At 44.7% G+C, this 27,751-nt stretch overlaps 1 protein-coding gene across 1 annotated transcript in view; it reads right to left on the bottom strand.

Moving 5' to 3' along the window:
* RYR2 (ryanodine receptor 2) overlaps positions 1-27,751 on the bottom strand; it is a 389,249-nt gene that overhangs the window by 301,119 nt on the left and 60,379 nt on the right. Inside the window, exons 4-8 of the mRNA XM_037037343.1 lie at positions 17,541-17,555; positions 10,847-10,921; positions 7,726-7,804; positions 5,572-5,684; positions 198-297 (exon numbers count right to left, since the gene is read on the bottom strand). Of these exons, the coding sequence (XP_036893238.1) occupies positions 198-297; positions 5,572-5,684; positions 7,726-7,804; positions 10,847-10,921; positions 17,541-17,555 (382 nt within the window). The remainder of the gene's footprint in view (positions 1-197; positions 298-5,571; positions 5,685-7,725; positions 7,805-10,846; positions 10,922-17,540; positions 17,556-27,751) is intronic.

Genomic DNA, 27,751 nt, shown 5'->3' with positions numbered 1-27,751 from the left:
AATAAGGAAAGGTAAGTCCTAACACAAACTTCACTTTTAAATACCAGTCTGCACTAGGATCCTAAATGTCAGCACCTGTGTCACAGAATGTTTTGACAGGAAAGCTCTTGCTAACAGTCAACTCATTATCTCACTTCTGGAGATGACCTTCAGCCCTGCATCAAGGACAAACTGTCTCACTGAAGGGGAGGATTTACCTTGGGCTGCTTCACTTCCAGAGCTGATCGGGGCCACGCTCCAGAGTGTCTGCTGGAAAGCTGCATCCACGTGGAAGCTGCTGCCACCGTAGGACAGGTGCTGTGGGGAGGAAAGAAGACGTCACGGCCGTGCCTGGCACTCTTACCCACAGGTGCTTGTGCCCACTCGTCACGCCAGCAGACGTGCACCCAGACCATCGCCCAGCAGATTTTACCCATCATGCCAGCCTGGAGCTGTGCGCCCAGACCATCGCCCAGAAACGAAGAGACAAGCAGAACAAAGCTGGAGTTTCTGTTTGACTCTGGGTATTCTCTGCCTTCAGTCTAAGAGTTATTAACGTAAGCCACTAATCAGAAAACACACAAATGAATATACTAAAATAAACTTATTCATCAAGATAGACTATTTTGTTTTAAGTCTTACCAATGGACAAAATTGTACAGCTAGTGGGTACTTACCACTGAAATTATAACAAGTTTTACATGTATCACACTGACTTTTTTTCTGACAGTGAAGTAAGTAAAGTCACAGGACCAACGTACCAGTGTCACCAGGCCCTTTAGGAACTTTATCTGCAATTTGACACAATGGCCATTAGGTGGTGATGTTTCCCAATAGGTACCTAAGACCTGACCATTTCTTCCATAACTCATATATTGCAAATTTCAGATTTTCCCTCTTAAAAATAAAAATGTATTCAACTTTTAATGTATAGCACATTTAATATCTTTGATACCCATAATATATGAGTTCTCAAATGACAAAGAATAACAAAATTCTATAACTGCTCTAGAATTTTACAGCCAGAGGCTAATCATGCCTGGCTGCCTTCAGACACACATGGAACACGCACCTGTGTTCTTGGGGTCATTTCAGTGGCAATCCCCAATATTCTCACCATGATTCTGTGATATTTTCCAATGCCAAGGATAGCTTACGCTTTCAAAGACTGGAACTGCCCCTGAACGTTCCCAGAAACTGGACGCCCCAGGGGGGTGAGGAGCACTGCAGCCTGGCATCGCCCCACGGTGAACCCCACAAGCCTCACGACACCCCAGGGGCCTCTTCCACCTAAAGGTGCTACTCTCAAGTCACTAACAAAGCAGGTATTTCATTATCTTTCTCTTGAAAACAAAACCAATCATTTTCTGACATCCATGTTGTTATCTCACTGATAATTTTTCCAATCAGTACGACTACAGTGTAGCAGCTGACTGGCTGGCCTCTCAGCCAGCTCTCTGCCTTGTCACCACCTCGCCACACCCTTACGTACAAATGCCAGCTGAGACTGCTTGGTTGTTAAAATTCTCTATTTACAAATCAATCCCATGCTGCTGCTTCCACAAACCATGAAAATATTTTTTCTTCATAGCTATCATCACACAGTGTGGTTTAGTGTATCTTTCTCTCCCCGTCGCATGAGCTGTCTGACACAGGCTCACAGCGTAGCAACGTTATTGTGCAGAAACCAAAACCTTCAAAGGTGAAGCAGCATAAACCTAAAGAAACATCTTACATTGTTCCACAAAGGCACCTATTTTAATGATCTGAGCCAAAGTAACAGCACACACAGAGAAGACTTTCTGGAAAATCACGTGGCTCTCACCAGACCATGAACAGGCAGGCCAAAACACCAACACTGAAATTTTTAGTTCTGACGTATTATGACAAATAAATAATCTTCACTTGTTCATTCACCGTGGTTCACTGAATGCGCCACCATATGAATAGAGCGCCTTCTGCACCCCACAGGTGCTTAGAATCCCGAAGGGAACGTGATAGGCACAAAAGACTACAACTCAGGACCATGGAATGGTACGTGAGTGGTAATCACAGTGCGACAGGAGTGGAGAAGAAAGAGAGAACCCTTCAGCCAGCCCGTCTGTGACAGCGGTCCTGGCACTGCAGCTGGAGGGCAGGTGGCACTTCCACAGGCGAAATGGGGTTTCATGGGGATGAGGGCTTGGAGAGGCGGGAGGGTCGACCTGGGCCTCCGCTTTATGCACTTAGATCTGTCGTCTCCGTGTACATCTGCACATATGTCGGATTTTGGTGTGTGTATATTAATAATGTCAACTTGCTAAGGGTAAATATTTAAAACATGTCAAAATTGTTTTAGAACCACTTTGGAGATTTTCATTTTTAATTCACCAGAAACCTCGTCACTGGAAGCAGCCTGGGCCTTGCTGGCCTCCTGAGAGGCTGCGACAAGGGGACCGGTGTGGCAAAGAGAAGGGGCCCCCACAGGGCAGAGATCCAGGGACAACAGGGCAGTGGGCCTGGCCATGGGCGCACGGCACATGCCGGCAGACAGTGAGGGAGGGCCTGCCGGTGAGGCCTCGACAGATCAAGGGCCCTGTACTTCAGGCAGCGAAAAAACAATACATATGTAGAACCATAAAAGCCTAAAGATTCCAGTCTGTGGGAGAAAGTCCAAGAGTGTCCTTAAGAACACATTACACCATACAATTCTAAACAATGTCCACTCTTCTCAAGAGAACATTCTCTCGGCACGATGATTTTAAATGCTTCTATTTAGTTTTCATGCTCTAGCAGCAAAGGGAACTCTGAATCAGACCAAGGTCAAGTTAGGTCTGTCAAGTCAGGTCAGAATGTAGATAAGGGGAACAAAAGGAAAAATGAATAAATGGGACTGTATCTAACTGAAAAGCTTTTGAACAGCAAAGGACACCATCAACAAAATGAAAAGGCAACCTAGAATGGGAGAATATATTTGTAAATCATACATTTAATAAGGGGTTTACATCTAAGATATTAAAGTACTCCATACAACTCAATAGCAAAAAAAATGATGATGATGATGATGATGATGATAATCCAATTAAAAATCGGGGGGGACCTGGCTGGTGTAGCTCAGTGGATTGAGCGCGGGCCTGTGAACCAGATGATCGTGGTTCGATTCCCAGTCAGGGCACATGCCTGGGTTGCAGGCCGGTTCCTTGCAGGCTAACTACCAGCAGGGGATGCACAAAAGGCAACCATACATTGATGTTTCTCTCCCTCTCTCCTTCCCCTCTAAAGATAAATAAACAAAAAAATCTTAAAAAAAAATCGGGGGGAAAGCCCTAAATACACATTTTTCCAAAGAAGATATACAAGCGGCCAACAAGTTACATGAAAAGATGCTCAGCATCACTCATCACCAGGCAAATGCAAATCAAAACCACAATGGGATATCACCTCACCTCTGTCAGAATGGCTGTTATCAATAAATCACCGAACAACAAATGCTGGTGAGGATGTGGAGAAAAGGGAACCCTGAGGCACTGTTGGTGGGAATGTAAATGGGTACAGCATTGCAGAAAACAGTATGGAGTTAATGCAAAGATTTTAAATTAGAACTCCTGCAGGGTCCAGCAATTCCACGTGTGGGTGTTTATCCAAAGAAAACAAAACACTGATTCAGGGAAACATGTGCCCCCGTGTGCACTGACGCATTGTTTACAGAAAGCCTTTGAAGCAACAGCAAGTGGTTCCAAAGGAATTATTTTTCCTCTAGGATACTGCTGAAAAGAGAACAAAGATCTCATTTCATATTAGAACATGAAACAGCAAGATGGGAAAAGGCACCATCTGGATGAGGGGCTTACAGCCATTTCCAGGGGTGAGACCCCTCACTCCCAGGTAACGGGGGCACAGTCTGAGCGCAGAAGCAGCGCAGGGGGAACAAGCAGAGGCGGTGCTGGGCCTAGGGCCAGCAGGGCACCCACTCCTCTGAGCCAGGCTCCGCCCCGGGACATAACCAAGACCAGCCCCTTAAATCTGCCCCAATCTGGCAGCACCAGACAGCAGCGAGTTCTGCTCAGTTCGTTACATCTTTAACCATCGCTGTCAGTGCAGGAAAACTGGACCAGGATTCAACAGACACGAATAAAAAAATGCTTATTTTCAGTCCTCAGTTTTAACAAATTTACAAATTTTTAACCACTCAGCACTTCTCAACACGGGCACCTCACTCTCACAGACATTTGGGATCAGCTGCAGAACCCTCTGTTCCTCCCTTCCTGCCTTCTTCCTCTTTCCTTTTGCCCGAACATCTGCAGTTTCCTCAAACACCCTGAACGGGCATGGATCTCCCATGTAAATCACGAGTGCAGCTCACTGAGCATTACAAATACTTGTGTCATTCACAGAGTGGAGTGTTACTTAGTTGGGAGCATCTCATCCTTTTACCTCCCTGTGAGCTAGGTCCTTTATTAGTCCGTGCAGATGAGGAAACTGAGGCCCCGCGAGGCTCCGTGACACCAGGGCTCACATCGAGGGGGTGGGGGGATGCGGGAGACCTTGCTGGAAGCAGCGGGGACACGGGCTCCATGAGCCCACCGGTGCAACAGCAGCAGCTCTATTTCCAACTTTGTCTCAACCACCGTCCGCTGTGGCCTCATGGACACTTTACCGCACATTTTATATCTGTCCAATTAGCTTTCAACCTCAAAATAAAAACTATGCTTTGCCAGTCCCTGCTGTTCCACCCACCAGACAGCCTGGTCTGAAGGCACAGGTGCCTTGAACGGGGTCCCCAACCACCACTGAAGGCGATCTGCACCCCACGCCTCAGGCCACTGGACGCACCAGAACCACCACTGAGTGGCGTTCACCCACAAACTCCTAAACAACATGGAAATGAGGCTGATGGAAAGTTGTTTCTAAATAATAATAATATTTTACATTAGCATCTTTCATCCTTCCGTGGATTCCAATCTGCAAATTGCTGCATATGATTCTTCTTTACCAAACATACAATTCACTAAATAAGTTTAATTAAATATATATTGGCCTCACCCCAAAATTAAAAATACCTTTGATGATTAAACATTAACTTGTCTTCATTCTCCCATTTCCAGCCCCTACCTTTTGAAACAATGCTATGTCAACGAGAGACTTCAACTTTTTAAGATTTTATCTATTTCTCCTTTCTTAACATGGCAAGGACTCCTCATGTGAGAATTTGCTTTCATCAGTGTCCAAATCAGGAGCCGCAGCCGCACTCACGCAGCCTGAGCCCTGGCTGCAGGAGAGCCCACGCACCGGCTGCAGGAGAGCCCGCAGGGCCCTCAGTCCCTGATGAGCTACATGGAGAGCTTCAACGAAGTGACTGGGAACAGGCACCAGCCCCGCTGGGAGCACGCCGTCCGGGTCACACAGGACACCAGCCTACATGGGCAGGTGAGCAGCACTTCCACACACCACCTCCCCTCCCTATTCGGGGAGTCACTTCCCTCTCATCAAGTGGAGACACGCGCTTGTTTCTAAGCAACGTTCTGGATAATCTGCCATCCAAACTGGAAGAGAGTGTTTCCTGGGCCTGTCCTTTGTCATCTCACCAAGTCCGTACCCCCTCCCCACACTTACCAAGTACCTTTCAGAGGACACGCTCACTAGGATGAGGTCATCACCAACGCGCACCTTCTCTCCTTCGGACCGCTGCTTGGAGGCGGGGTGGATGGTCCACCAGCAAGCCTCACCTGCAGGAGGGCGAGCAACACAGAGGAGGCGCTGAGTTTAAAGCCCATGCGCTTGGCTGATGACTCCAAAACAAAGAGGGAAATAAAACATGCCTTCAGAGTCGGCCTCCTTAAAAGAAAATTGTCCTGTTCACACCACCTTCAGGAATTTGAAATCTAATGCAACCTAATCTCTGACCATGAAAATCAAAAAAAGGAGGGTGAATCAGATTAGGATAAGATGTACCAAAATGCTTATCACAGAACTGGCTGTGACATTTGGGGAAGACTGGTGTCTCACCCTCTGCCCCCAAGAATTGCTCTAAAATGATATTTGCTTATACTAATGTAAGGCCAAGTCCACCAGTCACGCAAACCTGACTTCATTCATCACGAAACCACATGTCAGTGCACGGTGCCTGTTGCTCTGTGATAACAGCTAGTTTCTGCCGTTTGATTTCCAGAAAGACTCGGGTTTCGTGATGTGACACAGTAACGATTTAAAGGACTCTACTTTCTGGGGGAGGTTGCCTTAAATGGGCACAACTGCTATCATCTACACTTTACCATCCTGTGCCTTATCTTATTTTCTTATTTTAAAGTGTGTTTGTTTCTATTAATTTTTGAATCAGAAAATACCTCCTCTCAAGCATGCTTGGAAGCCGTACGCAAGCCGGAGTCGTGGCTGCTTTTCTTACACAAACCACAGTTTTACTTGAGTGTCACTGTGCAGAATTCCTTACTCACATTTTACTCAATTCACATTTTTCAAGTTGTAGGGGTTTTTCACTCGTTCACCCAAACGTTTATAAAGCGCTCACTATTTGTCCATCCTTGCGTTAGGAGCTGGGGCACATCACCAAACAAGGAAGAACTACCGCCTGCCTGCGAGTCCAGCTCTGGTCAAGGCCGGCACACACCAAAGGTGGAATAATAAAGACTCCCAACTCAGAGCAGGGGGAGCCCGGGGAAGGTGGCGGGAGGGACCAGCGCTGGGCTGCCTGCCGTGCTGGTGTTTGGTCGTCATCTCAGTGTGTGAAACACTTTTGAAAGAGAGAAGAGAGGACTTGCTTTGTCGCATAACTGTGTGCTGGAGTAGACTAATTACAATGAGAAGACTTCGAGAAACCAGCAAAAACAAAAAGAAATGACTGAGCGCACAAAAAACGGAATAGAAGTAACAATACATTTATCTATTTGGTGCCTGGGAAACTTGGAATTTCGTGTAAAAGGCAATCTGTTGGTCTATTTAAAAATTAAATTGGCAAATATAGCTTTATTTTTACCCACTTGTAGTCCGTGAAAAATCTGGACAACCAGAAAGTATTTCAAAAAGAAGAGGGTGTGTGAGGGATGGCTGGATCCCACCCATGAAATGAATGGTTTAATGAGAGTTGAGCTATTCCCTTCCATTCTTTGTTCTCCTTGGTCTTTTATTTATTTTTAATTAAAAAGTCATTCATACCCATTGTAAAAGATAAAATAGCCAAATTGCACAAAGGTGTAGAAAGTTTAAAACCAGAACACTGAGAACCAAAACAAAAATAAAGCTTGTGTTCTCCTACCTTGATTCTCTAAAAAAAAAAAAAAAAACAGTTACTATACACATTTTTTAAAAAAACCTGTAAATCCGTGTCATGTCTGTTTGGACAGATATGTTGCTTGATGTTCTGTGTTTGAATGTTGACACTGAGTATGTTACTTAAAAACCTTTAAAGATGGAGGGTGACAGATAAAGACACGCAGCAATACTTCATCACAAGCTAACCGGGGCCATTAATATGGTCAACAGCCAGTAAGGCCTGAAGTAAATGCCGCTCTTTCCATCGAAGCCTCCGGAAGCAGGAGGTCTGAGGCTCAGTTGGAACATCCGGCCAATTCTGCGGGAGCGCCTAACCATGAATACAGCACACACCTCCTCCCCATGCTAAACCTCCTCCCCATGCTAAACCTCCTCCCCATGCTAAACCTCCCACAGGCAGTTGTGCAGTTTTTCCAGCTCCATCCACGAGAACTGTTGCCTGGTTTCCTGGCTCCCGACCCAGCTCAATTGCCGGCTCACCTGTCGTGTCCTCTTGCAAGCCGACGTCGAAGGCCAGTTTGTCAGTGGAAGACCGGGAGGTGGACAGGCAGCACAGGTACTGAAGGACACAGAATCAGGGCTGTCATTACACACCTGTGGTCCCGCCCAGGGTAACTCTGACAGGATCTGGAGTCAGATCCCTGCTGGGTCACCCCACTTCAAATCTGCGCAAGCCTGGGTCTCCGTGGGGAGGTGCAGGGCATGTGTCCCCTCCACTGCAGAATGATGGAGGAGACACATGCGTGGGTGAAAGGCCAGGAGCGGGCTGTCTGCAAATCTCCTCCCCATGGGACATCCGTGACCACAAGCAGAAGCAGAACCTGACCTGACACAGTACTTCTCCTTGAGGGAAACTTGAAAACTACTCACTTCCATCTTTAAAGTTCAACTCTGAGACTCGCCCAGCACTGAGGTGGGTGTGCAGCACACTGCCTCCCTGCATGAGCTTTTATCACGTGAGTGGTCTTCCATTTACTTTTAATTCCAAAGGTCACTTGTGTAACACCATCATCTCCCTACTTCTCCTCCTACTCCCTTAAGTGCTCCTAACTCTACATTCTCCAACACCAAGCTTAGGCTAATTTTTCAGGCCACCACCCCTCCCCCACCCTAACATCAGAGACCTTGCTAAGTGTCAGGGTAATGAGGGGCAGAAGGTAATGGGTGTGAGCTCAAGACACACCACTGTCTGCACCAACCACATGCACCAGCAAGGAGGGGGCCTCTCAAACTGCCCAAACAACACTAGGGGCCAAGCCGTCCAGACTCTCAAAATCTCCCCGTGCAAGAGTGTCCACCTCAGGGGGCTCTGCAAAGGAAAGGCCAAGGACAGCCGAGCTGGCACGTGAGGTGGGGGGTCGGTATCCCGGGGACGCAAAGGGAAGCTGGCCCGATTCTGTCCTGACTGTGAAGCACTGGCTCCCAGAGTCACAGCAAAGATGCTCCCAGGCCCCCCACGCAGTCAACCAGCAGAGGAGTATAAGTCTGACTATGGACTTCAATCTAAATGTACTAAATGTCTAAATTTATGCGAGACAAAGAAACAATTTTACAATACCGGCTCCCCAGGCAGAAACATAAAGTGATCCCTATTAAAGGCTTCTGTAACATTTCTCAGTAACATTGCAGCTGTCATTGTTAATACACACACCCAGTCTACTGCCCACAGTCCCCGTGAAGCAGATACTATAATTATTCCGTGTTAATCAAGTTCCAGGAGGGCGAAGGCTGGTCTATTTACTGCTACACCCAGCACCTAGAACAGTGCCCAGCACACAGCAGGTGCTAAACGATACTGACTCGATGAATGGACAAAACTTTCAGATGCAGTTAGAGGCTTGGAGAGGGACAGTGGGGCACCCACGGCTGGACAGCCTACGGGGAGCAAACGTGACCCAGGTCCTCCAGCCAGACCCAGGTTCTTCACATTTGCTGTGCACAGAGAGCACCTGCTGAAACAGAACCTCACACTCACTATTTCATGCAATGTGTGTTTTGATTTCTAGTGAAGATGGGATTCTTTCCACGAGGTTCTAATGTGTGATTGCTATAGGTAAACAAGTTGTTTTTAAAACAAAAAGAGAGAGAGTGTGTGCGCATATATCATCAACTTGTTGTTCCACTCATTGACATATTCACCGGTTGCCTGTTGTACGTGCCCTGTGCACTGATCAGGGATCAAACCTGCAACCTTGGTGCATCTAGACAATGTTTCAGCCAACTGAGATGCGCAGCCAGGACCACAAACAGGTTGTTTCTATCTGCTCACCTTGAATCCAGCCACTTTATTCAGCCAAGTGTTACCTTTATTGTGTTCCATGCCTTGCTATGACGGCCCAGGCTTCCACAAAACATGAAATAGCCCAGTCTTGTCTTTCTTCGTCTGCTTTTGTGTGGCCAAGAATGGCTTCAGTGTTTCACAGTGAGTATGACGTTGGTTACTTTATCATTGAGGAAATAATCATCAACGCTATTTTACTAGAAATGGATGTTGAATCTTATTAAAACTCTTTCAGCACCTGATAAGATGATCATAGTTTTTCTTACTTGAACTATTTATGTGAGGCCACATACTAAAGAAAATTACTAAGTCCTTATTAAATTCATATCTGCACTTTCCGTGTCCTTCTGAGTTTCATTGTCCAGACATTTCCCTTCAATATTCATGATGGAGATGGGCAGTCTGGTGTGTATGTGTGTGTGTAGTTTTTGTTGTTGTTCTTGTCATTTTGATTATTGGTAGGGAGGGTATGCTTAGTCTCCTGCTCTGGAATTCCTGAGCTACCTTAAGAATAACCTTCTTTGTAAAAGAAATAATCAATTATATTACACTTCCAGATATTGGACTATCATGTAGCCACAAAAATTAGGTTGACAGAGAATTTAAATAACATGGATAACACTTGGGCTGTGATTATATGTAAAAAAAATCAGGATATAAATTTGGTTACATAGTAAGATCTCAACTATGTAAAAATATTTAAGGAAAGACTGAATTTTTTAAAGTGTCTTTGACCATTTTCTCTCATTTAGTGTGATCATAAAAAATGATTTCTTGTCATTTCCAATCTTACAGAATATGTATTGTTTATATAATTAAAAAGAGGCTTAAAAATAGAATGAAACTGTTTTGTGTGTTACATGTTTTGTACATGTAAGCATATAAGTTACAAACACATACAACATGCAGGTGCAGTGGAGTCAGAGCCTGGGAGGCGCCCAATGGGCCGTGAGGACGACTGGGCAAAAGACAGGCTGATGAGGGGGAGAGTGGAGAACAGCCAGTCGGGAAGGACAGGAAGTTAGTGGAAAATTCACAGGGGAACTCAGGAGTCAATTTTTAATATTACCTTTCAGTAAAAACACTTTAACTCCTTAGTAAATTGTTTAAAACAACATCGGAGATGAGAACAGCTTTTCCACAACTTCTTTCACCTTTCACTAGTTTGATAAACTAGTCTAACCAGTGTGAGACACCAAGAACAGAAGCCATACACTGACGGAGTCCAAGGACTGAAGGCCACGTAAGCCAACCCCTGCCCGTGAAGGAGAAAACCCAACAGGGCGCAGCTGCACCAGGCCCGCTGCGCACTGCACTCACCATGCCGCTGTAGGAGTGGCGCAGCAGGATGGCGTGGCCGTAGAGGAGCGTCCGGTGACCGCCGCCTTGAGCAGTCTGGGAGGGAGGAGAAAGGGTCAACAGGAGAAGAAAACCAAAGCAGTAAACTTAGCCAAGTCCATAGCAAGCTCTCACGCTCTCAGGGAGCAGCTGGAGGCATGGGGGACAGGAAAGTGCTGTGCAGAGACGACCGAGGCTGTTGCATCTACCTGCACCGCGGGCAGGCAGGTGACCGAGCAGCTCTGGGAGAATGGGGGGGGGGGGGTGCCGGTAAATACGTAGCGTGATTTGTGGTTACTGAGTCCTAGTTCTTCACTGGCGGCATCTCCCACTGCACTGTGGTCTGCACTGGGCAGGGACAATGGCACTTTAGTCACGGTCGCCATGCAAGGAACAGTCCGTTGCAGCCCTTTCCAGCTGCCTCCCACACCCCTGCTCTGACGAACACACAGTCTCCCAGCCCTGCGCACGCCTTGCTGCCCTCCTGCCAGGGTCTTAGAGTGTGACATCCCTCCCTGTGGTCTTTTCTGCCCTATAAACGGCACCTTAAAACTCAGGCTCAAGGCTGCCTCCTGTAGGCAGCCCCATCTGACTTCCCTCAGCTCTCCTGCCACTGCAGGTACACAGGGCACCTGGCCTCATCACTGTCCACCGTAAGCGCCTTTCTCACTGGGACCAGACTGTGAGCTCCTCAAGAGCAGGGAGCACTCAGTAAGCCTTTGGTGAATGGGAAACCAACGTGTGGAGCCCGGCCCGGTGGGTGGGGGTGGGGGGCGGGGGCTGTGAGTCAAGGCACCATGGTTTGTACGTCCAGGTGCTGAGAAAGAGGAAGGGACCTGGACCGCAGTGGTGGGTGATGGCAGGAGGCCCAGAAAGGCACAGAGGGGCTTGCAGTGTCTCCTGAAGGAGAAGGGTCTTTGAGGGTCTCAAGGATGGGACTGACCACAACTGACTGATGGCACCTTAAGAAATGCAGAGTCAGCCCTTTGTAACATCAATATCATTATGTCTTTTCTGACTAAAAATACACCCCTCCCAATTTTTCCAAATGATTTCTTAAAATTTTATTTCCATGTTATGCTTGAAAGACCCCGGGACCATTCTTAAAATAGACAGTAAAAGTTACTAAAATTATAAGAAAAACTGCTTTTAAAACAAAAGGAAAACAGCTTTTCACATGCTGAGAGAAAAAGGGGGAGTCCACTTTCCAAAGTCATCCCCTCCTCAGAACGCAGCCTCTTTGGGGGGTGCCATCACTTCCTGCGGCACGTCTAATTCACTGCATCCAGGAACAGCGACCTCTGCCCTCTCTGATTCACACACTCTGATGGGAGCTTAACTTTTCCCAAGAGACACAAGCTCTGAAGCCATGAAGCCCAGAGACTCCCCTCCCATGGACAGTCACAGCAGACAAACGAGACAGGGCGTCCACAGCACTGACTCAGCTGGAAGGGCTGGTGCCCCTCCCACTCCAGGGCTTTGCCCGCGCACCTCACAGGGTCACATGAAACTGCCCGTGCACTTCATGTGTTCACGTGAACATGTGTATAAATGTCGTAACTGGCAGAAGTGAGAGGAGACATTGTAGTGTCTAAATTTCCTTCCAACTATAGATTTTATACAATTAGACAATTATAGATTTAAACTGGAGATTTCCTTACCACTTACAGGCTAATTATGCCAGATTTAGTTTTAATAGAGCTGGTAAAAGCATGCACGTGACCCACACTAAACTGGCTGTGTCACTGTCATCGCAGAGCGATGTGCTCTGTCACGTGGGCTGCAGTACTCTTCTTCTAACCCGTCATTTTAAATATTGATCTAATTGACTCTGTTTGCAGAAAAATAAAGTGTGGGATTTCTACTCTTGGGCCAGCTGGATAACTTCATTCACTCAGCAAACATTCATCAAATGAACTGTGTGTGGGGATGAACCCAGAGGGGTTCCTTTCCTGTCCTTTTTGATTTGATACATTGTGTCGATTTTCTTGTTACATGTGGCCGGTCCCTGCAATAACTTAAGTGAATAAATACAGGGCAGGGCAAAAGTATGGAAACCCAGCACTTATTCTTGTATATACTTATTAATTATAGTATTAGTTGCCATAAGAAAACTGTAACCCTACTTTTGCCTCACCCTATGTTTATGGCTCTCCTCTGATGTGCAGAACTCCTGATCCTTTCTGAAGATGGTCACCACTTCTGGGTGACTCCTCCAGGATTGGATGACGTCCTGTTTCAGTGGGCCAGGGCATGCTCCCGCACGCTCGCAGTGAGGAGACAGCCACCGCATGACGTCCTGTTTCAGTGGGCCAGGGCATGCTCCCGCACGCTCGCAGTGAGGAGACAGCCACCGCTGCTGGGTGGCAGCTGCATCAAAAGCAGAGGGTTCCGTCCCCTGGAGCAGGGCCCATCCTCCCTTGGCCACCCACAACAAGCCCTGTAAGCACACAGCAACGAGGCCACACTGACCTGTGGGAAGCCCGCCGGGACGGACTAGATTAGAGTCCATCAAGCTAATGGGGCAGTGAGCCTGAGACTGGCCTGCCTTCCAGATCACACTTCAGAAAAAAACTCTTGGTGATTTTGGAAGTTAACATGTTAATTGTTCCTTGGGATCTAAAACATGAGCAAAGTAAACAGTGCTTTCACTTGCACCAATAAAAAGGAGAATTGGGAAATTATGCTTTATGTAACAAAAATAAGCCTTTGGTTTCTAATAATGCCATCAAGACTTCAGTCCCGCTAATTCCCCAGTAAATATCACACACGAAAAAATACTCTCCTATTTATTCAAAAAAGATGTATGGGTGTCTACTGAGACGGCCTGAGAGTACGGGGCCTGCACTGAGAGTGGTAGAAATAATAAGCTCACTGTCTGTCTCTCGCCTTATTCATGCATTCAACACTGATATACTATGTTGCACAATCTCCATATAATCTCCTTCGAGCTATCTGCACACTATCAGCAAAGAAGATGAAAGTTTAAGAACTATTCTCTGTCCATTCCCCAACACCTTCAACCCTATAATGGATTACCAAGCCCCCCCAGTAAAAGCACTACCTGGAACTTACACGTCCTTACATTTCAACTCGGGACTCGGCTCTGTCTACCCCTGCTGATGGAACATCAGTCCAGCCACCCCAGCTACCCTGCTGTGACCAGCTGAGCCTGTGGTGTCCCCAGGGAGCTGTCACCAGTCCTGTGCAGCCAGGCCGTGGAACTGAGGCCCCAGTCGGCTCCACAGGGCTGCTGGGTCCCACACACAGTGGGCGTCTACACTCAGGGGCCCTGCTCTCTTGGGGGAAACGTTACATCCACCCTTTTCACACTCCTCCCGCTGAGTGCTTCTGGTACTGCAGAGTCAAGCATCATTTAATAAAGGGTAAAACTGGACTTTTTAAAATAGCAGTTAAAAACTGTTTTCAGATCTGTAGGTGGGTTTGGTCCCAAAGTGTGAGATGACTGAAAGGATTAATGTCACATAACAATCTAAAAAAAACAAACCCATGAACTATAATTGGAATTATAAGTCCAGAATACATTCAAAACACCTAAGCAACATGCCATCTGTATTCTGAACAACCTCGCCTTGAGTTTTCCGCAATGAATTCCGATTTGGTGCCCTTAGGCACTCCACAGCCACTAGCGTCCCAGGGTGCAGCGGAAACGGGCCAGCGTGCAGGCCCACGCCGTGAAGAGCAGTTTTGACGGAAGTGCTTCTACACTTGCGTTGATCTGGAGTCACACGCGGCCACAGGGCGCCGTTCACTCACCCGTCGTCCTTCTCTGGGGGTCGGGGGGTGAACTAGACCACTGTGGCTGCATTTGGGATTTTACTGTCATAAGCTTAAAATGTACCAGCCAAAGAATAGTAACACATAAAGCCAGAATCATACTGACTAAAATCAACTGAGGAAGTCTCTATAGACATGAAAATTATAGGTCTGTATTTTTGTTGTTTGGGGATTTTTTGGCTGTGTTTTTTAAATACATGCCTGTACTATCCATTTGCATATTAACATCTCAAGTATTACATTAAAATTAATTTGCTAACTATATAACATGTAAATATTCTGAGGTTTTCTGTTTTCCTGATCACTTTTTTCTGCATAAAAATGCTATGTTGTTAATGTAAGGCATTTCTCATAATTCCAGGTCCTTAGTATTACAGAGATTCCTAAAAATAAACCACACTCTATATGCAAACTTCTCTGTATCCCTTGCCTGCTAGCTCGTAACACGCCACCTTGGATGCAGGAGGATGAACTCTCAAAAGACATTTATGGATCTGGGAAAAACTGAACCATACCTCCAAGCTCAAAACAGCAGACAGCACAGAGGAAAGTGTCTTAGAGCACTTCTCTCACAGCGCCCAATACGGAGGTTTACCTTCAGACATTCATGCTGAGAGTAACCTTGGGTAAAGAGTTGTTTCAGGGAGAAAAACGGAAGAGCCTCCTCCTGTGTAAGTCTGCTACCCCTGGGAGAGGCCTTCCCGCGCAGACATGAACAGGGGACCGTCGGGCGCAAAACCAAACTGCTCGGCTTGGCATTCGGGTCCCCCGGGTCCCTTAAAGCAGGGACACGCCCACTGCCCTGCCACCTTTACCAGCAAATCACCACAGGTTCCCAGGATGAGTCTAATAATTAATAAGAAATCCACCTTCAGGGCAAAATAAACGTGTGTGAGGCCCAGCTGCACACTGCCACAGGCCCCTTGGCCTGGACGGCTTCCTCGCCACGCGCATCTTCCTTGCCACACACGTCTTAACCAAGTCTCCTACGGTGCATGCGGGCCTGCACAGGACTGACAGCAGCGGAAATGGGCCCCCGCCACAAGGAAGCGTCTGTCTGGTCCTAGCAGACTAAACAACACCTCTCCAGATATGAAGCCCAAAGCGAATCATGACTGAAAGGGAAAAGCTAAAGAAAATGTAGAATCTTTTTCCTTTTAAGTGGTTTACAGCTTCATAATTGACTGCATATACCCTCTGCTTAGTCAGTCACACTGGAAACTTTCCAGACGGTCCAGCGCAGGTATGCACACTGACATTAGCTCTGGCCTTGCGGTGAAACGACTCGGAGCCTAATTACATTGTCTTAGGTATACCAGCTGGCTGGAGCAGATTCTGCATCATCTATCTGCGTTGATTTTTATGTGAATCTGCTGTCTTGAAAGAGCCTCAAATCTGTGTTTCTGGCAACCGCTGTGCTCACCCTCCTCCCCAAGGTGAGGGATGGGGACAGGGCGAGACCACTGAACAAGGACAGTGAACGCAGACTTAGCAAAAAGACTGAATTTTTTCAAACCCAATTTCATCATTTACATATCGATATGTGTAAGGAGAGGACATATCCCTATGTCACTCCTGTCCGTAACAGTCTCCCAACCAACACCCTTACATCGTGACGTGTCCAAATGAACGCTGCAGTCCTTTAGAGCCTTCCAATACGACCACAGTGTTTTCTGCTGAAACAATGTAGCTGGAGTCACTGAAATCTGGAAAACGTGCTGTGACCCCATGGAGAGATGCTGCACATCTCAGCCCTGCCCCGCCACGCTGCCCCGTCCAAGCTGTCAGCCTCTTGCTGTCGTCGGCCTGGACACCCAGGTGTCTGCAGCCTCAGGATGCCCAGTCCAGCAGCCGGGCAAGTGTGCGCGACAGACTTAGCCCAGCGGCTCAAACTGACATAAACTAGCTGCTTCCTTTTCTCCTGAGCAGACTCTTAAATTTACACCTGAATTTGGATTTAATTTTTTTCAGTGTTGGTATCTTTTGAAATTTTAAAAGTTACATTAAAACTTCATTAACTGAATTATTTCTCTATACACTGTTGCTTAACTTTCAGGATCAAAAATTAAATGTTGTGAATGTTCTATGAGACAAGTAGCAGGTACAGAAAACTGAAACAAAACCTTTGTACTTTTTGTCCCAAATAATGACATCCTGCTCCCCCCTTCTACGGTATTCCTTCAATGACACGACTGTGTGTTTTACTCTTTTTTTCACCTGTCTCCTTCTCAAACCTTTCTATTTTCTATGTGGCTGAAAAATGAAAAGGAGTTAAAGTATCTTCACTTCTTCTCAAGTACGTCATTCACTAGTAGCTTCCTGGTGCCTCTTCTAATCTCCCAGTATACAAACTTTCTATTATATTCATGCAGGAGTGCTCAAACACAAAACAGCTAACGTGAAAAGTGAAAATGCTAAATGAAGACAGATGGAAAAAAGTGTTTTAACGGGAAAATTCTTAACACTGGCTGTAGACACACAAGGGCGTGGTGATGACCAGAGGGAGGGGGTAGGGACACAGAAGAGGGCAAAGGGGATAAACGGTGATGGAAGGAGACTTAACTTGGGGTCGTGAACATGCAGGATAAGGATCACGTGTCACAGAGTGGTACCTGAAGCATGTGTAACTTTATTAATCAATATCACCCCAATAAATTAAATAAAAATAAACTTAATATGTTACAGTATGACACAAAGATGTCAAATGCTGTTTAAGTGGACAAATCTAAATGTATGAATGGTTCATTTAAATTTAAAAGTTCCAAAGTTTGTTTTAATTTCTAAAACTTTAAAATGTGAAGTGCTATGAATTCAAAAATTAAATCAAACTTAAAATGTACAAAGGATAACACATACAGCAGATGATCCAATGTCTTACCTTCATCATGAATTTCTGTAGGGACATAGAAAAAGAGAAAGAATATTAAATATATACTATTTCAAAGACTTATTTTAAAATATCCTTATTTGTAAAGGTTTCTAAACGGAGTTGTAAACAATGAACACACAAAAACACATTCGCTGTGTTGTCAAAACAAAACTTAGTGTCAACTACAGGAGGATAAAAGTTGGAGCAAACAACACTCTGATGTTTTTTCATTAGTTCTTCCTTTTTCTGTGAAAACATGCTGCTCTACCTCAATGTGTGATTCAATGTACAACACAGCTAAACAACAAAACAAAACAAAAGATACCATCTTAAGATTATACTGTGAAAATGCTTTTAAAACTTTTTCATTTCGTCTTTGGCATAAAAGCGGAGTGAGATAAATGACAACACAACGCATTCGAGCAGAAACAGTGGATTGGAAACACGGCAGATCATAGCCAACGTGCTGCAATGAAAATGACCTTGAGTGGTTCCCTAGACACTACAGGAAGTGAGATGTGATTTCAAAAAAAAATCACAAAACTTCTGTCTTGAAATAACACAGCTTTTTCTCATGATACATAATAGCTATTATTCTTCTACATAACCTAACATGTGCGTATATCCCTTTGTTTTTCTTTATGCCCACAAAGTTTCTTTGACCTATTCCTAGGTGACATACACAAATGAAAAAGAGCTAAGAAGAAAACAAGCTAAAAAGAGCTAAGAAGAAGACTTTACTTTTCCAAACTTAGGGCTACATGTAGTTGTCACAAGCACCTGAGTCCTAGAGAGAAAAGACACACAGGCCCACCCTAGTTTTATAGAAAACAGCACGTTTTCTGACCTAGACACTTACAGATGCCACTACTGGTCCCCTGGAACATAAACACAGGGTGGTATGTATATGACTCAATGGCAATTCTACTGGGACTGACTTTTTTCATTTTTAATATAAGTTTAAGAAAAAACTGTAAAGAACCATTCCATGTTGAGCTTAGAAAACGCAGGCTGCTCAGTGACACGCCTGCCGCTGACGTCAGTGGTAAGCAACATCAGGAGGTTACTGTCTGTGTGAAACTGCACAATTGCACGCCCGCATGTGACCGATAGTGAGGCAGATATCTCCAAACAGAGAATTAAGAAAAATCATTTTAACCCTTAAAGCAAAGAAAAACATAACCCCAACACATTGCTACCGAACACAGTTTATAACAGATGCTTCTTCACGAGATCGCACTGACCCAGGTTTGGAGACTTTCTTTCAGAAGTGTTCTCAGTCTAACTCTGTCGGCCACCAGGGCTGAGCCGTGTTAGGACTGCACTAAGTAGGAAATGGACGTGGACTCGCCGAGAACTTGGAATGTCTCAGGCGTGTAGGACTGCGGGCAGAGCACGTCATAGGTAACAGTAAAGCAGGGACTTCTAGGAATTAGCAAACACTTGGATAGCCTCTTTTGCAAGGAGGAGAAACAGCACATGCAAAAGACACATTACTTTCAAAAGATAATCAAAAACATGAAAGGATTATTTGTGGCATTACTTTTATATAAGCTGCCTATTGGTCAAGTTCACCTAAGTGGTAGCTATTAACCAGGTTCTAACATTGTGAGATTTTCAAAAGAAATCACTGAAGGGCAAGAAAGCAAGATGCATTGAAACAAAGAGTATAAATGTATTATTTTAATCTCAATGTAAACTGTACATAGTTACAGAAACGGGCAACAAAAAAAGTACAAAAATTCTTTAAAAGTTGATGCCATAATTTAAAAAAATGAAACCCATGCATAAAGTTAAATATTGAAGAAAATAGCATCAATTTAGGTATAAAGAATATCATTTTTAGTCTCACAGTTAGTATAATAAAGGAATTAATTATTTTATTGCCCTCATGAAAATTTCATCAGATAAGAGCCTGCATTTCAGCAGACCAGACCCAGAACAGACGGCCCTGAAGACCCTAAAGGCCATAATTACAAGCAGAGCCCAGGCGGCGGCACAGGCTTCCAGCTTTCTACCACAGAAGGAGATCTAGGAGAATGATCCATTCACACAGAAATACAAAAGGAGAACTTTAGTTATTTTAGGCTAAAACTGCAAATGGCTTTTTTTTACTCAATGTCCCAATTTAGTTTACTTAGGAAGTAACAAGTCAGATGAAGCCTTAAACGCGAGCAAGAGCTGGGGGCATAACCCCAGTGTGCAACGTCAGCATGAAAACTAGAAAGAAGCACGTTTCGTGTTGAACGCACACACAGGTGACCCTGGGAGTCTGGGGGTGACAAAAAGGGGCCTGTGCCACGTGACCTGGCAGATCTGAAGGGCCTCAAGCATTGTCTTAGCATACGCAAATAATTATGAGTAGGAAAATCAAACAGCAATACTTTATCCTGAAACTCGTCATCAAACATTAGACACTAACTACATTCCACCTGCTGCTGCCACAAAGAAACAGTAACCCAGGTGATGTAAAAAGCTCCTCCACTTAATTACGTCTCTCAGTCCAACCCTGAAGACCCTTAACTGCTACTTCAATGGCATGAAATCACAAGCATTAAAACATTAATACTCGGTATATGGATTTGTCTTAGAAGAAATTTTTGTGGGTTAGTGTTAGGATAAAGATAAAGGTAAGAGTTACCGTGAAGTTAGGGCCATAATTGGTGTGAAAGTTCGTGGATTTAGATTAGAATGAAGGTGTGATTTGAAATTAGAACAAAAGTTAGGGCAAGCTTGTGAGTTCCGATGAAAGTGAGGCTGAGGTCTGGGGTGACTCTAACAGTTCGCAGGACAACTAGGCGAGGGTGAGTTGCGGTGCAGTGAGGTTCAGAAACACGGTGAGCAAAAAGGGAGGGTGTGGCGCCGGGGACAGTTTGGTGAGGACAGGGTGTAGTTTAGAGAAGGTTTTAATGAACCTCTAACAAAATGCCATCTCAGACATTATTTTTAAGAGAGAAATAAACAACAAGGACACAAGACATACACTTGGGGACAACAAGAAGGAAGGCGTGACCAAACATGACAACAGACCAGGGCGGGTTTCTGGCTCAGGGCCCTAACTTAAACGCCCACCTCGCACACGAAGCGCCCACCACTAGCCTCCTTCATCACCTGTCTTCCCCATCTATCAAGCTGCCAGAGTTGTCCTTAGTCTTCCAGCCGACAGCCTCCCCTTACAAGTGGGGATGACCTGCTAGACTTCACTATGTTGAGAAAAGGAGTCATCTCACCACCAAAGACCTGGATTTGTTGGTGGCTGTTTTAAATTAACGATGACTAATGATGCTCCCAACCAATTTTAGAGGACAAAAGAAATCGAAGATTAACTTCTTCAAGTTCCAAGCATCCACCAATACACACTACCCAACAGTATATCTGGATATACATTTGTGGAAAACCTCGACTACTTCTCTTATGATAAAAATATCCCTGTGCGTGCTTCATTTTCTAGGTCCCCACTGAAAATACCCAGGACTGCACTGTTGACACGCACAGTGGTGGTGGCAGCCCTGAAGCATCTAGAAGCTGGGCCAGCAGCCCTGAATGAGCAACTGTCCCCTAAATGACCAATTCTACAAGTCATGACGGCCCAGGGCAATACTCCTCACCCCCAGCACTGCATGCGGGAATCTTTTTTTTTTTTCTAATTTAATTGATTTTTTTGAGAGAGAGAAACATTCCCCCCACCCCCCCACACTTATGTATGCATTCATTGGTTGCTTCTTGTATGTGCCCTAACCGGGATCAAACCCACAGCCCCTGGCATGTCAGGACAATGCTCCAACCAACTCAGCTGCCTGGCGTCAGCTAAGAAGAATTCCCAATATTTGGGGGCAGACTGCTAGTGACCGTTGTCGTTTCCCAGCTGCCCACAACTGTGTACAGTGTTTAAGTAGACTGCCTTTCTTCTGAGTGTGCTACATAATTACCTAGTTCTTTTTCAAAGGGTAAAGGAAGTAACACATCTGATAAGCCAGTACAAATCCTCGGATTTTGACCCTGTGACACAGCTTTCTCAATCACTGAGCTGCACGAAGGTACGAGCAAGGGCGCCACCTAGGGCTTTCTTCTGTTCTGTTTCTCTTAAGAGAGAATTCCTGGAAATTAGAAACAGCAAACTGATCCCCACAGGATATGTGGACAATGATGACCTGAGGACACTCATACCACTGCCTACAAGTAAAAGGGCCTCTGTATCAGGATATGGAAGACTCTGCTATTTTTAAACCATTTCAAATATGAATGAATCCTAATGACATGAAAGCATTCACAGACCTCACATAATAGTGGCATATGAAAATGCATTATTCTCTAAAACGACTAGTAAGTTGGGAATATTTGAAAGGATTTTGTGTTTTAACAATTACCACAGCGTCAGTATACTTTTAAAGAGAGTAAGTAATCGTGCAAGAGGCGTCACTCAGTCCATCCACAATGCTTCACAGACCACTGTATCGCCTCTCCCCGTAGTCCCCAGCTCTCCCGGGACCTGCGACCCCAGGTCTCATGTTAGAGGCGGACACCACAGGTCAGGTGTGCGACAGGGCTGCGGGTGGCGGGACATGGACACGACAATCACTCACATCCGAAAATGGGACTGGCGAGTGTTATTCTTTCCCCAAGTGTGAGAAGCAGCATTCAATCACTCCACACACTGAGCTGCAAGATGTTCAGAAAGACTCTGGTGGGATGGAGGGTAGGGCGGCAGGGCAGGAAAAGAGAGACAGGTTTACAAAGATGGACGGATGGAATCTTGATGAAGTTACCCAGAACTACGCTGTCAGAAAACTTATAAAGAAGCCATCTGAAGTTCCACATGTGGTTACGCTGCATAAGGCTCCTAAGTCTTCACCTGGGTGGTAGATGCACCCCAGACAAGCAAATGTAACGGTGTTAAAATGGGACACCTGCCTCAGAACAAGGCAGTGGCACATACTGTCACATCCCAATGGCACGTGAGACCCGCCGAACAGGGAGGCATGGCCTGGCTGACAACCCCCCACCCTGCGGGCCCCCCTCCATGGTCGGAAGAGGTCAGAGAGCAGAGACGGTTGCCTAGAGTCAGGTGTGGCCAGGCTGGAGTCCTGCTTCCTCCCCCAGCCTGCCCACACCTCCAGCCCCTCCAGCCAACAGCAGGTGTGGCTGGGAGAGCCTGGTGTCCCTGGGAGCTGGGACAGCACAGACTGGCGTCCATGATGGCTGCAGACAAAGCGGCAGGACACTGGCTGCCGTGTCACACAGTGGAGGGACCTGGCAGTGACTGCACAGAGCCCACCTGGCACGTCCTCAGTGCCGCCTGAGACCAGGCACCAGTATGCGGTCACCATGGACCTGCAAGGAGGTGCGGCTGGCTGCAGCAAGGTGACCGCAGGCCAGAGGTTTCCAGTGCCAGGAGCCCCCCACAGTACCTCGCAAGTGTCCAACAAGAAAGTCAGCTTTAAACACCCGACAAGCCGGGTGAGTGACACTCTCATCACTTTCTCTGTTCCCAGGCTCAGGGGTAGGCAAGGAGCAGGGTGGAGGGAGGGTGAGGGCAGGGAAAGCCACCCTGCACCCCTCCCCTGCAGGCTTCCTGCCTGGAGATGCCTGGGCTATAGAACAAGGTGACTTAAGTTCAGATTCTCCTATTGCACCGGGGTGGACATTTTCATTACTGAAATGACACTGTGAGACTTGAAATGACTGGGGGCATCTCACTGTCTATGTGAAAGGCCACAGGACCCATCCTAAGTAACCCAGGGGGCAGAGGAGAACCTACCCCTCAGAGCAGGAAAGTAGGCAGTGGGCAGGCTGAGCTCTGTTGCCTTCAAGTGCAGAGAAAGGTAACAAATTCCGCCTGCGGCTTCCCCTCTCCCTCTCTCTGGCTCCTTAATAGAGGAGGAAACAACCCAACCTAGTCATAACCGAACTTGACCACATCACGTGATTTTCACATCGCTGGTCCCCAAACTTAGTTTCCAGCCTTTTTTCCTCATGATACAACAATCTCCTTCACTTTTCAAGATTGTACAAATACATACAGCAGCCTTTTTCTATAGTACATGGAAACATATAAGCACTAAGCAGTAGGTTTTAATTTTCCCCAATTCAGATGAAACAAACCAAAACCTTACACGGTTCTTTAAAATTTTTTTCTACGTATTTTATTGTTGTTCAAGTATAGTTGTCTCCATTTCCCCCCAACACTCCCCCACCCCACACATCCCCACCTCCATCCTTGATCCTACCCCACTTGGGTTCGATCCACATGTCCTTTATAGATGTTCCTGAAAACCCTTCCCCCACTTCCCCCATTATCCTCTGTCCACTTCCCTCCGGTCACTCTCAGTTTGTTCTTAATTTCCATGTCTCTGGCTCTATTTTGCTCGCTTGTTTGTTTTGTTGATTAGGTTCCACTTACAGGTGAGGTCATATGGTATGCCTCTTTCACTGCCTGGCTTATTTCACTGAATGAAACAAGTTTCTAAATAGAGACCTGTCCATATTCCTTCATTACAACACAGACATTATTTTGAAAACCGATACAGCAAGCCACACCAGAAGCCACACAAAAAGGTTAGCAGTAACGCACATGTGCACACGGTTAGACCACAATTTCTTTGGAAATCCATGGAAACACATACCCATTTTTCCATATCAACTTTCTGTAGAAAGAAAAAGCCATAATAAATAACAAGCAACTGCAACATTTCGATTACTTTCACATAAATAAGCTGAAATTGTGGTCCCTGCACCAAAGTTTGCTTCTAGTTCTAAAAGATGAGCAACACTGTTCAAACTGTTAATTAATGATGTTTAATCTCCTGAAAAAAATCTCAATTAATTCATAATCAGAACTTCAAAAGGCATTAGGCTGGAGATGCCTAGTACAATCCAGTACAGTCAAACAAAATGTAAATATTTATGTGATTCTCCAACCTAACAGGCTTCCTGATTTAAACCATTTCCTCTAAGAACCTATTTAATAAAAAGGTCAATTTAGAAACACAACAGCTAACTACAAATCCTCTGTGAAATAAACGTGAAATGTCCCTCACACCAATCTTTACAGTGTAGCATTACGTAACATTTCACATTACCGCGAAAGGTGTGCCTTGCTGGAAGTCTTGGGCCACAGATAAGGTTCCCCACCCTCAGTCAGCAAGCAAACAACTAGGCATCAAATGCAGCACACAGAGTGATTGCTTTTAAAATGTTGTGAAATGATACAAAAATATCCACTTAAATATACAGTGGACTTGTATATTCGGTTCAATCGGATATTTAAGAGCACTTTGGTTTCTTTAGTAATTTATTTGGTCCAGAAAGATCTCTTCTGAGTCTACCACCAATCTCTGAATCTAAAAACACACAACTGCAATTCAAGAACAATTTACTGAATGGAAAAGCCCGGTTTTCACTACACATTTTCAAGACACTCATCCACTATGTAAAGTTTGAGCCCTCATTTTAAATACTGACTCACTGGAGTGATGGATCCACGCCTTCAGATATTGCGGCAAAGGGAAGAGGCTTAGTCCTGTCTAGTGCAGTGCAGTTATCATTTGCTTTTCTACCTTCAAAAGGACAAATTCTTTTTTTTTTAAGATTTTATTTATTTTTAGAGAGAGGAAAAAGGAGCGAGAAAGAGAGGGAGAGAAACATCAATGTGTCGTTGCCTCTCACGCACCCCCTACTAGGGATCTGGCTCACAACCCAGGCATGTGCCCTCATGGAAATTGAACTGGCAACCCTTGGTTTGCAGGCCTGCGCTCAATCCACTGAGCTACACCAGTCAGTGCCAAAAAGGAAAAATTCTTACATTTATGATTTACTCTCTCCCTGCAACCAAAGAAAAAAAAACTCAAGGGAATATGAGATAATTTCCTTCTTATATATATCAGAAAAACAGGATATGCTATACTTTCAGAGATTTCAATGATTAACAAAAGCATTACATTATCCCATCATTATTTTTACTACTAAATATTAAACATTCACTCACACTCATACACACACTTGCATCAGTGCAAAGATAAAGTGTTACGGGATTTTTCTAAAAAAAAGGAAACTTGTCATCAAGACTCATGTTACTAATATTAGTAACAGAAGCTCTTTAATAATCTGTATCACAAAAAAGAAAACAGTTTCTTAACTAGCAAGAAAGTAGTGATAACATAACAGAATCAATATCCAAATCTCCCCCCCCCGCCCACCCCCCACAAAGACTTAGGAACAGTACATGCTGGGTGGATTCTGGGCTAAACATACAAGACAAGAAAAATGGTCTACAGAATGAGAAGACCAACTAACGTGCAATGAAGTTGTAACTACACACAAGTGATAGAGTGATTTTGTGACACATCTCTGATGAAAATGTTAACAAGAATCATTTAATTAAACACCTGAAGACAGCAAATCAGAATGATTTATGTGGAGCTAATTGAGGAAGAGAAATACCATATAAAATTCACCACAACTTGACCAACTTTGGAGTTTAAGCAGTTACCAAATCCATAAAGTATATAATACAAGTAAATATTTATTCCAATAATTTATTATCCAACTGTGAGATTTTTAAAAAATGTATTTATCCCACTAATCAGAAAAAAATATTTTAACATCTAGAAAATTTAAATATTTTATGTTGAATTAAAAAAGGGCAACCTCCTTTTTCTAGTAAAAATAAAATTTTCATTAAGAAAAACAAAATATTCTTTTAACTACTTATTGGATTTAGCATAGGAAACACAGGACTACGAGACAAAAGTCAGTCAGTCTAAGTTACATTATCTCATGAAAGGTGGAACATTCATATGACCCCTCTATTTGTGCATTCATCTTTTAATTAAGAAATTTAGGGCACAGAAACATGAAGTATTCCACAATCTAAAAGAAAAAAAAGTTTGGCTGCTTCTTCCAAATTGCTTATTAAACCCACAGGTCGAGTATTAAGTAGTTAACTCCTTGCCAGGCTTTGGGCTGAACACTTCACATGTAATCCTGCTGTCTGAATTTTACAGTGAGGAAACAAGTGCCATACAAAGACATTACACATCTTTCACACACACACACACACAAAAAGGCTACAGGGCTACTGAATTACGGAGCTTCACCTCGACGATATTTGACCTCTGACTTCAGAGCCCCCTTCTCTCCTAAGCCGCCTCTATGTATACAAGAACCAAGATACACCAACCTTTTCCCTTTGCTTTCAGTTTTCAGTCTACATTTAATTGGGAATTGCTCCGCGGCCTATTTGATGGTAAGTGCCTCCTAACGCAATGTGTTATCGTTGAGATAAGAGAATGTAAAATGCACCTAGAGACTCATAACACCAAAGATGTTATTTTGTTTCACTGTTCAAACAGCACGTTTAGTATTTTGCATAGATACATTTCCACATAATTACATCACAGCAATAAAACACCCATCATGAATGTAAAGTTTTTAATATGAAGGCATACACAACTAATTAAAATATTTAATGCATGCCTACAGTCAAAAACCCTGCTGTTAATTTTCTTTAAATAATACATTAAAGAAAAAAACACTCCATCCTATAAATAATTCTCCACTGCTCCTCTTTATTTTTTTTAATTTTATTTATTTATATATCTTTAGAAGGGAAGGAGAGAAGGAGAGAGACATCAATGTATGGTTGCCTTTCGTGCATCCCCTGCTGGGAGTTGGCCTGCAGGGAACTGGCCTGCAACCCAGGCATGTGCCCTGACTGGGAATCGAACCACAATCCTCTGGTTCGCAGGCCTGTGCTCAATCCACTGAGCTACACCAACCAGGGCTCCACTGCTCCTCTTTAGAGCTTGCTAAAATTTACCAAGTACACAAACTCATGTAATCAACACCAAGATCTAAAGGCCACCTTCATGCCCTCCCCTAAGGTAACCATGATTCATCACCATTAATTTGTTTTTTTCTTTTTGGATTTTAGAAATACAAACTATATTCTCTTCTTATCTGACATCACATTGACAAGACCCATGTGGTCTCACACACAGTCGTAACTAATTCATCTTCCCTCCCCCTCCCACTGTACAGGAACACTGCGGTTCCTTTACCCACTCAATGGGGGAACCTTTCGGGTGTTCCCTGCTAGGGGCTGACACAAGTAACTCTCTAGTGCACATTCCTGTACACATCTTTTGGAGAATATATAAATGTATTTCTACTGAATATATACCAGGGTAGAACTACTTGGAGATGGGTTTATAAATATTTAG

The sequence above is a fragment of the Sturnira hondurensis genome, unplaced genomic scaffold (assembly GCF_014824575.4).
Source record: "Sturnira hondurensis isolate 20B ecotype Veracruz unplaced genomic scaffold, ASM1482457v3 Scaffold0022977, whole genome shotgun sequence".
In the NCBI taxonomy this organism is placed as follows: Eukaryota; Metazoa; Chordata; class Mammalia; order Chiroptera; family Phyllostomidae; genus Sturnira; species Sturnira hondurensis.
This window is presented reverse-complemented; position numbering and strand designations above follow the sequence as displayed.